This window comes from Corvus hawaiiensis, chromosome 5, assembly GCF_020740725.1.
Source record: "Corvus hawaiiensis isolate bCorHaw1 chromosome 5, bCorHaw1.pri.cur, whole genome shotgun sequence".
Classification (NCBI taxonomy): Eukaryota; Metazoa; Chordata; class Aves; order Passeriformes; family Corvidae; genus Corvus; species Corvus hawaiiensis.
The window spans coordinates 53,853,059-53,867,456 of NC_063217.1; the positions used below are offsets into that span (position 1 = coordinate 53,853,059).

The 14,398-nt window shown below is 42.2% G+C and overlaps 1 protein-coding gene across 6 annotated transcripts in view; it reads right to left on the minus strand.

Annotated features, from left to right (window-relative positions):
* Positions 1 to 14,398, minus strand: part of LOC125326552 (melanopsin-like) — a 49,309-nt gene that overhangs the window by 5,034 nt on the left and 29,877 nt on the right. For 5 of the 6 annotated variants that reach the window (XM_048304933.1, XM_048304931.1, XM_048304936.1 and 2 more), the window contains 6 exons: positions 13,361 to 13,564; positions 12,758 to 12,929; positions 10,736 to 10,891; positions 9,553 to 9,660; positions 4,175 to 4,349; positions 1,795 to 1,944 (listed from right to left, as the gene is read on the minus strand). In XM_048304933.1, coding sequence (XP_048160890.1) covers positions 1,795 to 1,944; positions 4,175 to 4,349; positions 9,553 to 9,660; positions 10,736 to 10,891; positions 12,758 to 12,929; positions 13,361 to 13,564 — 965 coding nt within the window. The remainder of the gene's footprint in view (positions 1 to 1,794; positions 1,945 to 4,174; positions 4,350 to 9,552; positions 9,661 to 10,735; positions 10,892 to 12,757; positions 12,930 to 13,360; positions 13,565 to 14,398) is intronic. The other variant, XM_048304934.1, reaches the window with a different exon arrangement.

Here is a 14,398-nt window from a genome sequence, read left to right on the forward strand (position 1 = left end):
TAGACAATCTAGTGATGCTATTAAAACCTTAAAATAAATATTAAAAAAATGCATTGGTGCTTCTTTAGGGTTTGTTGGGGAAATTTTTTTTTTGAGGATAAATGGGTGGTCTCATTCTGAAATATTCTAACTGAGCTGACAAATAAATATTTATTCTGATAATATGAATTTAGCATTTAGCTGCAATGGACACAAGAAGGACCTTCACACCACACAGAAATCTCTGCTGAAAATAGTAAGAAAAGCAAATGAGGCTTTGAACATCCAATGTAAATAAACTCCCCATATCTCAGTGAACGCCACTGAAAGTCTCAGCATGAAGATACTCTGTTTAAGGGTTATTTATCAAAGTAATTCAAGAGATGTCTTTCAAATGCAAAGTAATAGCACATGAGCCTTCTTGTGGGCTACACAGTTGCTAAATTCCAGATACAGAAATATTTATTTTATTACTGAACAGTTTATGGAGACCACCTGAGATTTACTTCCCTTCTCCTGTCCTGTGAGACCAAAAGCCAGTGATTCTCCAGAACCCGGAGACAATATCCTGCCTTTGCCACTTGCCTACAACCTTGGACACACTTGGCTGCTGACAGAAGGCAGCAGAACTGAGTGGTACATTTGAGCACATGTTGCCTGACACCACATTTGGAGTCGCTGTTTTTCCATCAATACTGTTCACAACAGTTACAGGAAGAGAACAAGGTTTCTCAGGACTTGATCTTAATGGCACACATGAAAGAAGACAGGACAGAGGCATGCAGGAGCCAGGTCATTGGGTTACTGGAAATCTTCAGAGCAGTTCCTGCTTTAAACTATGCTGTCTCTAGACAATTACCATCAGATCTGGAAGGGAGAACAGGGGACAGAAGCAGATGCTTTAGCTGCCCAAGGTGTGGGTGTTTGTCCACATGCGCTAGAATAACCCCATGAAAGGGTGCCTCCATCAAAAAAAGGGGTGCTACTCAGTCCAGCCACAGACAGGGGACTGTAAGCTGTGTCTGTCTTTTCCTGAAAAGGCAGCACTGGTGTGTGCCTGACACTGTGCCACCCTTACAAGTACTCGTTTGGAAACTGGTGTTACAATCTGGCAGACGCTGACTCGTGGGTGACCTTCTGCCCCCATCAGGGAATGGGGTGCTCCTCAACAGCAGGATGCCAAACCTCAGTGGTTTGGGCAATGGGGGTGATGCATCCACAGAAGATGCACTGAGTACTCACCGTCTCCTCTTTCAGTGAGGGAAGGGTGGCAGTTGCCAGACTCTCCTACCCTTAGGGAGAAATGGGAGTTTCTTTCTCGTCTTCCCCCTCAACAAAAATAAAACATTTTAATGTACACTGAAAAGAAGGGAAAGGGTGGCTTCTATCATGTCAAACTCTGTTTTACAGACTTGACTTTACTGTAAAAGGAGACTGCCACATTATGAACACAGGGGCCATGATGGAAGGAACCAAAACTGGGGTAGATAAACAGACAAAGAGGCAAAGAACTCATCTTCTTACATTTGATGCTAGTGACTATGCCTTAATGAGCTTCAGAGCTACAGGTGAATATCAGTGAAAAAAATTGATTAGGCATTACAGGCACTCTCGTTTGTCACACACACACACACAAAAAAAAAAAAAAAAGAAAAGAAATAACAGCAAGGAGGGAGACAATGTTGGAACTAGTATAAATACAGTCTACAGATGAAATAGATGGGCATAAAGGCTGAATTATCATTCCAGAGATGATGTACTGCAGCAAGATTAGCACTAAAACAGAGAGTCCTCAGCTGAGACTTTTTTCCATACCTTTTCTGCAAAGGCTTCATCACAGCTGCAGGTCTTTGGGAGCAGGTCTCTCTTGTCTTGTCTCAGACTTGTGGAGAAAGAGTGACTTCGTCCAGGCTTCAGTTTCTCATGATCTGGCTCTACAGGGTCAAGCTCTACATTGCTCCAGGTCTAATCACAAATTGAAGAAAGATTTCAGCCAGTTGCATCTTTTTTCAAATTCTTGGAAGTTCTCAAACTCTAGTAAAACCCATGCACATTCACAGAAAACTAAAGCTGTTCTAACACAGGTCTCACACTCAAAACTCCCCTGGGGAGAGGCTTTATTTTCAATCTTCTCACTTACCCTGGACTATTTGGCTGACCAGAAAAAAAAAAACAACAACTTGGAAGTAATGAAAAATTGTTTAATCATTTTTCACCAGGATGTTTTTCACTCTTTTATATCTCATTGCTTATGCTATACTTATACCTGCAGAGCATCTGAATTCTAAAGATGGGAGCAAGTACAATCTATCTGTTTAATATGTCTTGCAGCATTCTGTGTGACCACCAGCTGATACAAAATAATGGACATGGACAGATCCAAAACCTAGTTTGCATACATCCCAGCAGAATATCCAGAACACCCAGGGCTTCTCAATCTGCATGAGCTTGCTGATTCTACAAACCATCATTAGCATGGGAGACAATGGGTGGGCTCTGCTCCAGTTTTCTAAGAGCATGTGAGTAATGAAGCATGAATGGGACATTCCAAAAGTGCTGCTCCATTTAGAGGCTTGGGCAGAGGCCATTTGTCATCCCTTACTTTGTGGTGACTTCTATGTTATCAATGATGAGATCATTCCACTCCAGCACTAGCTTTTAGATATGGATAGACAGAGGACAGACAGGCAGACAGACAAGGCTCCACACAAGTGGCAAGATAATAAGTGCATAATTCCCCTGCATCACCTTGCTCATACATCTGTGTGGCCACCTGTTTATTTCTCCACACTTGTTGAATGAAACTCCTTGAATGAAATGTTCCTTGATATGACTCACAAATGTTTGTTCCCTACACTAACATGTACACAACACACAGAGGAAAGCATTGGTGGCTACAGCTGCATCTTTTACAGTGTTCCTGGTGTCATTTCTTGCCCATCAATGTTTTACTGGAGCATTCCAAAACTTCACTCAGTCCTGTGTTGTGCCAAAGTCATTGAGCTTAGCTTTTATTTCAGCAGCTGATGTTCCAGCTAAAACCTGTACAGCTGCACTGAGCTGCAAGTTGCCCCAAGGACAATTACCTTTGGCTGCATCAACTCAGCACAGCAGAGTGCTGTGCACTGCTAACAGCAGGGGTTTTAACTGAGACCCCTAAACCAAAGCTGTGCCAAAAGCTGAAGCTCTTACCCTCATTATCTTGCCTATTTAAGCAGCACTGGCATCGAAACACACACAATAACCTGCTAACATGAACAAACCAAAACCAAGTAGTGACCAACAGTGAAGAACAGAAAGCTTCTTGGATCAGGATGGATGATGAAGCTGAAATTACTTCATTCAGCATCAAACAAAGGAATAATGGGGAGAAAATTTAGGTTTTATACCCAAAGGTGTAAAAGTTGCATGTAGGATTTTTACTTTTGTGACAGGTTACCGGCAGAAGCTGTTGCTCTGGGAGGCTTTTGATGCCTGAACTGAGGGGGAGCAGCACAGGTCCCCAGGAGGGCCAGCCCCAGCCCAGACCCTGCCGTGGCTGCCACCCCCCCCCGAGCCACCTTCCCAGCACCTCTGCAGGCAAGGCCAGCTTCTTGTGACTGAGAGAGGCTGTGAAGAGTCTCAAGGGATTCTTTTGTTTCTCTCCCACTCAGTCGCCAGCCTTACTGACATGTGGGGTATATTCTTACAAAACACCCCACCATGCTCTAAGGGCAGGAGCCTTTCGCTCCTCATGGTTAAAATCCAGGTAAAGAAATCAAAATTTTCCCATCCTACAGAAAATGGACTTCTTTTAAAGCAATAAGACAGCTTTTGGATACATTATAAAACTTTGGATGGAAGATTGTTTTCTTGTCCTCCAGCCCGGTGAGATACCTAATCACAACCAGTAGTTGGTGACACAGGGAGTGTCTGACAATGGCTCTTTTTAGTTCACATTAAAGACTTAACCTGAACATCCTTGGTCCCAGCAGGCATCAGAACCACACAGATATGCTGGCCTGAATGCTTTTTCTGATCACGCATGAACTTCCAGCTTTGCAGAAATGACCTCACATGACCCAAAAATTTTAGCTACACTCTCCTCCTTCCCTTTTCTGCTCTCTAATTTTGAATATGTATTCATGGAGTTGCTTATTTAGAGTCTGAGAAATGTTATACTCACTTTCTTTCATGGAAACAAGAAAAGACTTACAGCTTCTCCAGTAGAAACGGAGGAAACACAAGTGCTCTTGGTCCTGCCAGCAAGAGAGTGGTGGCTGGAAAGAGAGGTCCTGAATGATGACTCATTTATGGATCCCCTCAGGAGGTCATTCTTTGATATTCGTATCAGGAACCTCAAGCAGGGAACAGCTTTGTGGATGGTTTTTCTGAAGGAAAATGTGAGAAGGAAGAAAAAGCCAAACCTGTCACACTGAAGACACAGCTTTGAAATTCATGTGGTGAAAATACTGTCTCTTTCCATCAGCTCAACACAGCTTCTGTTTTGATGAAGGGGGTCTTACAGATTACATGCAAACAGCATGATATAGCTGGTGCAAACTACTCAACAGGCTGAAAAGAAAATAACAGGTCCTTCCAGGCCTTGTGTAAAAACACATACAGAGGAGCTGCATAGGTAAGCGAAAAGAATTGAAAATATCTTGAAGAGCATGATTGCTTCTGATTTATTTAAAATGTTAACCCAGAAAAAATTCAGGCTAGTTGGTACAAAAGTCTTCACTGTGCAAAGACACAGAATGAGTGGAAAAAAGGGAAGAGGGCCAGAAGAATCAGATGTTGTTACTTATTTGTGTCACGCCAGCTACTGTAAACTCCTATTGGTCTAGACCAAATCTGCCTTATTCATTAAATAATAATCTCAGTTATGGTTGTGAGAGTCTGTTTCTTCTGACCCCAACCCTGGCCCTGCATGGAGCAGAAATGTCCAAGAGCCTCCCCTGTACAATGCCAGCTGGCCTTGCTCCTCGCAGGGTAATGCTAGTCAGAATGCTTCATTGGGTGTAGCACCTCCCCAGCACCTCCCAACCCATTATTTCAGCCCAAGAGATGAAGCTAATAGCAGCACAAAACTAAATTAGCAAGTCAAGAAGTGGGGCAGCAGCAAGGCAAGGAACTGATGCAGGGGACTACAGATTGCTGGAGGATGTCAGGACATTGACTTTACACTGAGATGCAAGCCAAACAGAGGAATATTGTAAAATCTTTTGCATCTATAGCTACCAGGTTTGTTGAATAACCAGTGTATTTAAAATCATCATTTCTATTCTCACAAAAGATCACACATGTTAAAATTTCAGAGACGTGATTCTGGGAGCATGAAATGTGGTCACTCACTTGTAATCAAAAAAAGAAACCCACCACCACCAAACCTCAATATTTGGCATCATCAGCACTCTCAGAATACTTCTGCTTCCCTTTCCTCTCTAATTTCAAAGGCAAGTGAACAGCAGCTCTGTGTCTACTCTGGAGATGGGTACTGAAAATAGCTGCCTGCACCATCATTCCTGATCCTGCCAAGATGCCTGTTGGTGACCTGGCAGGGCCCACCGAGCTGCTTGGGGCAGAAGGCTTCTCACATGATGCAGGGTAAAAAAAGATGGTTAATGTTGTGCACAAAGTAAGTCCTGAAAAAGGGTTTACAGGACACGGGAAAATGTCAAACCTCCATCAACTTCCTTTCAGATTGAAGACCTCAGTCTGGTGCTGAAAAGCAGCTGCCAGTTTTTTCCCCAGCTGAGAAGCTGAACTACTTCCATCTGACAACTTCAAGTTAGTGTAAAACACACCATCCCATTTATTATGTAGGATTTGGTGCAGAGGTCTCCTAATGCTGGAGATTCAGGAAATAAGTGTCTGATGGTGAATTTTCAAGGAAAACATGTGAACATTTCTGAATGCCTCAAGGGACCAGAGTTTCTATTTTACTAATATTTGGGAGGACTATTGAAGGACATTTTGGTGGTTGGGATGAAAGTACAGATTTTGAAGAGAGTTTTAATACTGTATGGGTGGAATACAAAATAGGCATAAACTGAGGTACTTATTTAATGATATTTTTATAATCTGAAATAAAAGAGTCACCTAAAGTAAAATACGTAGTAATTGCAAGCAACTTTTTGAGAAAATACTGCAACTCAAAGTTATTTATGATTATTCATTATTTATGATGTAAGAGTTTTGAACCAATAATTTTTGTGTAATTCTGCTTTGCTTGGGAGCCAGTTGGAAACACGGAGCTGCAGAATTTCCTGTTTGCTATGAAAGAATGATTACAAAACCTAAAACTTCCAAAATGTAAGGGAGTTTCTGCAATAACTCTAACACAGCAATGTGTTATTGTGGAACACAGAGACAACATACAAGTTGTTAAAGATGTGGAAGCTTTCTTCCCCACAAAAGAGTATTTCATGAATTAAAACTTTGAGTACATTCCTCACTTACATTCGTTACTTCCTGTGAGACCTATTAGGGAGAGGTATTTTTCTCCTTTACACTGGTGGGGAATGGGTGGGCAGGGGGATGGGTGGATGAGGAGGGCTATAGCAAACTCTCACACCAGTTCTTAGAAGCCAAGTGCTAGCACAAAGGTCACTGTTACAATTTCAGTTACAATCACTATAATGTAGGGTTCTTTTCTCCGTTGTTTAAGGTAAGGAAACCCCCCGAAAAGGCTTGGTTTTGTTGGGATGTTAAGATGCAGTGTCAGGAAATCTCTGTGCAAAAAACCATCTTGCTTTGCTAGTGGTACATTACTGGTTTGAGCCCGATTTGAACTCTTTAGATCCTGATTTCTAGATGCCTCTTTGTAGAAAGATTTGGAAAACAACTTAGACGTTATTTGGTTCAGTAGTTCCAATATAAAATGACAAATTATCCCCTGCTCAAACCCTTAACCCTTTGGCCTAAACAGACTGGCCCATTTATCTGTGCTTGGACAAATTACTCTCAAGGCATGATGTGAATAATTAGAAGATTTGGAAGTTATCCAGAAACAATAATCTTAACATATATATTCATTATTCACTGTTTAAGCCAAACTGGTCCTGCCAACATATTTTTGCCAACTGACTTATTGGTGTACTATAGGGTTTTTTCCAGTTTTGAAACTGCATTCTTGATTCATCACAAGGGACCCAACATTACTTCTTTTCCTGACTGGATGGCTCCCAAGTGTATGAAATGTCTTCACAACAAGTCCATAAAAACTTCTCTTGTTGATATGTCTAGAAATACAAGTTAGAAAGCAGGGAAAAAAATAAAACAAGATAAAACAAGATACTTATTAAGATAATGTCTGAAATCTTGTTGTGGACTCCAGCCCTTTTCCTAACAGCCTTAAAAAGCCAATGCTGATAGGAAAAAGACTAACTGAAGCAGTTCTCTGTCACAGAGCCGTAGGATGGTGTGGTTTGGAAGGGACCTTGAAGGAATCTTAAAGACCATCTAGCTCCAAGCCTGATGCCAGGGGCAGGGACACCTTCCATTAGACCAGATTGCTCAAAGCCGTATCCAGCCTGGCCTTGAACACTTCCAGGGAAGCATCCACAGCTTCTCTGAGCAACCTGTTCCTTGGAAAAATAATAAACTGAGCACCATAACTTCGGTTCAGAAACAAATTATGGGTCCTAAACACATCAGCCAGCTGTGAAAACTTCCCATTGAACTTCTGCAACCCATCAGAAACTGGGCATTCTCCTACTCTAAAATGCTCTGCAGACTTCAAAAGACTCAGATGGTTTTTGGACGATGTGAAAAGGTGTTAGTTACGATAGCAGACATTTTCAGACAAAATACATCTCTAAAATGGAGAAGCATGGATGTGACAGATGAACCACATGGCGGATAAGGAATCAGCTGGGTGGTCACACTCAAACTCAAAGAGTTGTGGTCAATGGCTCAGTGTCCAGGTGGAGCCCAGTGACAATTGGTGACCTCAGGGGTCGGTGTTGGGACCAGCCCTGTTTAACATCACTGTTGGTGATGGACAGTGGGATGGGGAGCACCCTCAGCAAGCTTGCTGATGACACCAACCTGTGTGGTGTGGTTGACACGATGGAGGGAAGGGATGGTGTCCAGAGGGACCTGGGCAGGCTGGAGGGGTGGGCCCACGGGAACCTCAGGAGTTCAAGGCCAAGTGCAAGGTGCTGCAAGTGGGTCAGGGCAATCCAAAACACAAACACAGGCTGGGCAGAGAATGGGTGGAGAGCAGCCCTGAGGAGAAAGACTCAGGGGTACTGGTGGGTGAGAGGCTGGACATGACCCAGCAATGGGCATTCACAGCCCAGAAAGCCAATCATGTCCTGCATCCAAAGCAGTTTGGACAGCAGGGGAGAGAGGGGATTCTGCCCCTCTGCTCTGCTCTGGTGAGACCCCACCTGCAGGGCTGCAGCCAGCCTGGGGTCCCAGCACAGGAAGGACATGGACCTGTAGCACCAAGTCCAGAGGAGGTCATGAAGATAACCAAAGGGCTGGAGCACCTCTCCTCTGCAGACAGGCTGAGAGAGTTGGGCTGTTCAGCCAGGAGAAGGGAAGGCTCTGGGTAGATCTTACAGCACATTCCAGTACCTGAATAACAGCTACAGGAAAGCTGAAGAAGTACTTTTCACAAGGGCATGTAGGGATAGGACAAGGGGGAATAGCTTTAAAGAGGGAAGGTTTAGATCAGATAATAGGAAGAAATTTACTGTGATGCTGGTGAGGCACTGAAGAAGTTGCCCAAAAAGCTGTGGATATCCCATCCCTGGAAGTGATCAAGGCCGGGTTGGATGGGGTTTTGAGCAACCTGGTCTTGTGGAAGGTGTCCCTGCCCATGGCAGGGGGTTCCCAGGGTTCCAACAGGAATTAGATGATACTTAAGGTCCCCTCCCAACTAAACCATTCTATGATTCTATGTTTTCACGCTTTTTGGGTGTATTTTGACCAGCATTCTGAGAAACCTTCACTTTTCTTACAACCATAGGGCCATGCACCAGACATCCAAACCGAGGAACACAGTTTCCAGCTCCCAGGTCCTAGTTGCCAGGCAACGGAACTTACCAGCTTTTCCAGTAATTGGGCGGAACAAGCCTCCTACCAACGACTAACCCTGCCACCTAGTGGTATTTATACATTTCTCACATCTACCTGTGTTTTCTCAGAACTTCCGATACAGCATCACTTTGTGGTAGCTACACTTTGAAAGACTTGAAAACAATCCTACAGGTATGCTGAATAGCAGTTCTGTTACAAGTATATCCCCTTTATATAATAAAGTATCTTTTGCTGCCAGTGTTTCAAAATTTTTGGTGAAAAAAATGCTTCAGAAAACCAAACCTTGAACACATGCATATATAGCTCCTTATATTGGTGATGATGTGATTTTTTGAGCCTCGCTGGTTGGGACCTTTTATCTGGAGAGTGGTCTGTAGTGGCTGTCCCTGATATGATGGAAGATGTCCCTGAGCATCACCTCCTTCTCCTGTCAGTCACAGTGTTGTGCAGCTCCACAGGGCAGAGCAGGGCTCTGAGGGAGAGGATTAAAGATCCACATTTGCATGTACAGTTATACACATACCTATATATTTACTATACCTGTATCTTGGGTGAATTATTGCATATATGATGGGGTTGTAGATTGCAGAAGCTTTGGCAATAACTGCTGGCACAGATTTGGAATATGGTGTTAGGCTGTTGCCTCGACTAAAACAAAGCAAAAACATTTCACACAGCGATGCCATGGATTACATGGATACTATATTACTAAAACATATTACTCCTTTTAACTGGTTTTATGCTGTTATCTTTTTGTAAGAAACACCCCTGAAAAGTTGACTCATTCAAGTGATTTCTTTGCTCAGATGAAAGGCTTGAATTTGACAGCATGTACTTGGTTTCATTCATTTAGAGAAGATCAAAGACATGCAGCAAGTAATTTTAGGATGACTAGGAACACAAAGAATCACCTTCCCTGTTTCTACAATAGATAAAAAAAAACCCCAAAACCCCAACAAAAGAACCCCCATTGTGGCCATCTGGGAAAAGTGAATGGTGACAGAAAAGAAAACAGAATCAAAGCTAAAAATCTTTCAGCAGCAGCATCTGTGCTGCACGATAACATGTGTCAGTGACTCAGTTCCAAACACTGTAGAAGGAAGAGAGGACTGGAAATGGTTTAAAACCAATATTTCCCTATTGACTTTAACCTCCCACAGTCACTCAGGTGCAATCAATGTCAGTGCAGGATAAGCACAGTTAATATCATGGTATCATAGAATGGTTTGGGTTGAAGGATACCTTTAAAGATCATCTATCCCAACCTCTCTGCCATGGGCAAGGACATCTTTCACTAGATGAGCTAGCTCAAAGCCCCATCCAACCTGGCCTTGAAAAGTAGAACATGCATTGACAAGACACCAGGTCGCTTTGGAGCGGAGAATGGGTGGAGGAGACAACAATGTATGGAGGAAGCTTCTCAAGACAACAGGTATTAGGAGATAAAAGAGGTAACTCCTCCAATTTATGCAAAAAAAGCACCATGTGGAAGAGAAAACATTGTGTACCAAAAATTAAAATTAAAAAGTCATAATGGTTCTAAAATGCATAGACAAATAATCCCTTTTCTGGCTTTATTCACAAGGATCCAGTGAAGAATGAAATATCACCTCTAATGTAATAATTATTTAAGACCCATTCAAAAAGGAGCTCTGCCTCATGTGGGTGACAGTACTAATCCTATTTACAAAACCTCTGCTGTTTGGATTACTTTTCCACTTACCCTGCCCAGGCAATCAAGGTGACACAAGCATAAGGAGACCAGGACAAGACAAACACAATGATGACCACAAAAGCAATTTTTGCCAGCTTCCACTCATTCTTCATGGACTGAGAGAGGTAGGATTTCCGGCTGCAGGATCCCAGCTTTTGAACATCTCTGTGAAGGGGAAAAGAAATACAGATATTTCAGCAGGGCAATGAAAAAGCAACATCTCTAATATGTTCTCACCAATATGAAAAATGAAGTCAGTTTCATATTTCCCTGCTCTAACTCTTCTTTTGTCCTCTGATATTTAAAAACTCTAGAAGGCATTAATGTAATAAAATGGTTGCAAGTGTTGTGTTTGCCTGTGAGACTGAGCCAGAACCCCTGGGACTACAGGACTGTGTCCTCATCCTTAGCACAAAGGAGGGCTTCAGGTTGCAAAGATACAGAAATTGGTATCTCTTGAGCTTTGTTGCTCTTAGAGGTGGAGCAAGCAAAGGCACAGCTGGATGGAAAAATCAAGTCTTATGTCTTTTCCTTTTCAAGGGAGGAACAGCTTGCAGAACTTCTAATTCATGAGGTAACACATGCTGGAGTACCCTGACAGCTTTGAGGAACTTGTCCCAAACACTTGCAAGGACATTTTTACTTAACTGCAGATTTATTTATTAAAGAGTATTTTCAGTGGGAGGTACAACAGGCAGTCCTAATATTTTTGTCACAAAACATCAAATTCTCTTCTCACACCAAACACCCCGCATTTAATTTAAAAAAGTTTTATATGGTCAGGTATTTTCTATACTTTAATATAGAAAATAACAGTTTTTACTTATCAGTGTTGTTAAATGGAGATACATTTCAGGCTGAAGACATTAATTACCAGCCAGCAGGGTAACAAACTCCCTGCTGGTGCACTGTAAATATAGACTAGAATCACGGAATCATAGAATGGCTTGGGCTGGAAGAAACCTTAAAGATTATTTAGTTCCAACACCCCTGCCATGACCAGGGACACCTTCAACTAGACCAGGTTGCTCAAAGTTCCATCCAGCCTGGCCTTGCAAAAGGCATAGAAAAATCTTGTGTCCACTGTGCTTCATGGGTGTACAAGATACCATTATTTTAAGGATGCATTCTTTACTCCTTCACTTGGTATCAAGTATACTACACAAAGCACAGTAAAAAACAAGGCAAAGGGCAAAAAATAAGAGTTCAGAAAGAACTTTATTTCAGGCATATATAAATGTGCTTATAAAGTGGAATTTAGCCTTATGAAGCCAAATGATTTCAACAAGTGCCTGCAGACAGAGCAGAGAAAAACCATCAGAGTGGATGATACAGTTGAGCAGCAGGAAGGACTCACAGCACCAGCTGGTGTTGTATCAGACCAAAGATAAGCCATGTGCTCATTAGCAGAAAAATAACTGATAGAATGATGTCACTCTACAGATCTAACACCCTGCTGATTTTTCCTGTCAAACATAGACCAAAAAAATTTTGGGGAAAAAGTCTGAGTAAGCATAGCCAGATATTGTGCATGTAGTTGTGATGCTTGAGTGAAGCAAGATGGTTTTTGGGATGCCTGCCTTAAATAAAACCATCAAAAAATATGAGGACTGTTATGTTTACAGAACTGCTCAAAAGCAGATGATTCCCCCATTGCTACATGTTTTTTATTATCCCTTGAGGCTGAAAACTGCTGGAATACACAAGGATCTTGTTTCTTGTAGTGCAAATCTGAAATACAAATAGCTCAATCTGATTATCTGATGTACTATTCATTACTACAGTGGAATAAGATTAGAAGCTCCAGAGACTTCTTTTTCTACTCTGAAATTCATACATCCATTCCAGTTTTAAATTGGCAAAAAATATTTCTCCTGTTACTACTGTTAATGATCTGCCACTACAGATCATTAACATCCCAATTTCAATACAGACTAATTTTTGATTCAGATGTTTCTGCAGCTGAAAAAATTGAGAACACCTTCTGCTACAAGAAAAGGGATATGTACTTCTTTCAGCTACATTGCTTACCTGCCAGTACGCCTTATGGCCAGGAACATCGATAAATAGCAATGGAATATTATTACCAGGGGAATAAAAAACACGCAGCAGCATAAAATCATGGTGTAACTTCTGTTTGCAGGGGAGTAGGTGACATAGTCCCACGTACAGGATATCATCAAGCCCTCAGGCACATAGGAACCTATGGAGTACATGAATGCATTATTCACACATACACCCAAATTTAGCACAGTTGCTAATCCAACCACTAAGCCCTTAAAATAAACCCTGTCCTGTATCCATGGTCTTCAAGAGCTGTGCCAGCCAAATTATACCTTATATATGCAGTCTGAGAAGTGAGTGCCCACGTGGAGAGGAGATCCTGACTGCAGAACTCTCAGGTACACACCTAATACTCCATCTGCAGATTGATCTGCTTGAATCCCTCCTGAGTGTGGGGGGCAGAGGGTTTCTGCAGTGCCCTAGGTGCAGATGGGTGCTACAACAACAAACCATCAGGTGGTGGCTGGGCACCCATCCAAGAACTGATAAGAAAACTCATTTTTTTACACTCCAAGCAAGACTAAACAGAGCACATAGGAAATGCTAGGAGAGGGAGAGCAGCCAACATACTCCAGCCGAGGAGCGGAGCCACGCTCCATCCCAGTGAGTAGAGCCACACGACGGCGATGATCTGCACGGTGCGTCTCTTGGAAGTCCACTGGATGGACTGCAGGGGCTTGGTGATCACCAGGTAGCGGTCAACAGAGATAGCCAGCAGAGTCATCATCGAGGTGATCCCGAAGAGAGCCCCGCAGAAAGCATACAAGTTACAGCCTGAAGAAGAAAATGGCAGTGTCAGGGGTTTTCCTGAAAAGAAAGAGGCATGTTTGCTCTCAGAGCCCATCATAATAAATCTCCTAATTTTTTTTCCTGGCTCAGGACTTCTTTCTCAATAGAAGCATTTTCTTAGCCTCACATTTTCATAGTTATTAAATTTTTATTAGAAAAACACAAATATAAATAAAATACAAATACATGTATTTAAACAAGTCCTACTTCACTGCAGGCTGCAGCTGGGAACCTTTTGTCAATGGAAAACTGCCTCAAAGAAAATTCAATCTAATTAAAGTTATATTTTCCTGGACTGTTGCCCAATATATTGATCTTAACATGCTGCAGCAGACATCTGTCTGTTAATGATAGATGGGTGGCTCAAAAAATGACTTTGGTTTATGTGGTTTAAAAATGTAAAGTTGTTTAAATTTGGTGACTAAGAGACCAGCTGTAAAACACAGCTCCAACTCCTATATCTAATGGCAGTACGTTTTGAAAGAACTGACTTTTTTTACATGAAACAGACTTTTTAACCCCCTCGGCATTCAGGCACTGCACTACCAGATGGAAACTTGTAAAGTTACACTGAATTTAATGGGGAAACCTGTGTGGAAAGATCATCCATTCTTTGAAATCTTGCATTGCCCCATGTGGTTATAAACAAGGGCCCACTAGGAATGACAGGCAGCAAAAACACCAGATTCAACCTTAAAGCAGAGTTCTAAAGTCTTTACAAGCACCCTGCAACTAAGGACCAAATCCCACTCAACCCAAATCGAATGCTTCATTTGTGACAGCATGATAATTTGCACTGATTTTATCTAAGGGGATGAG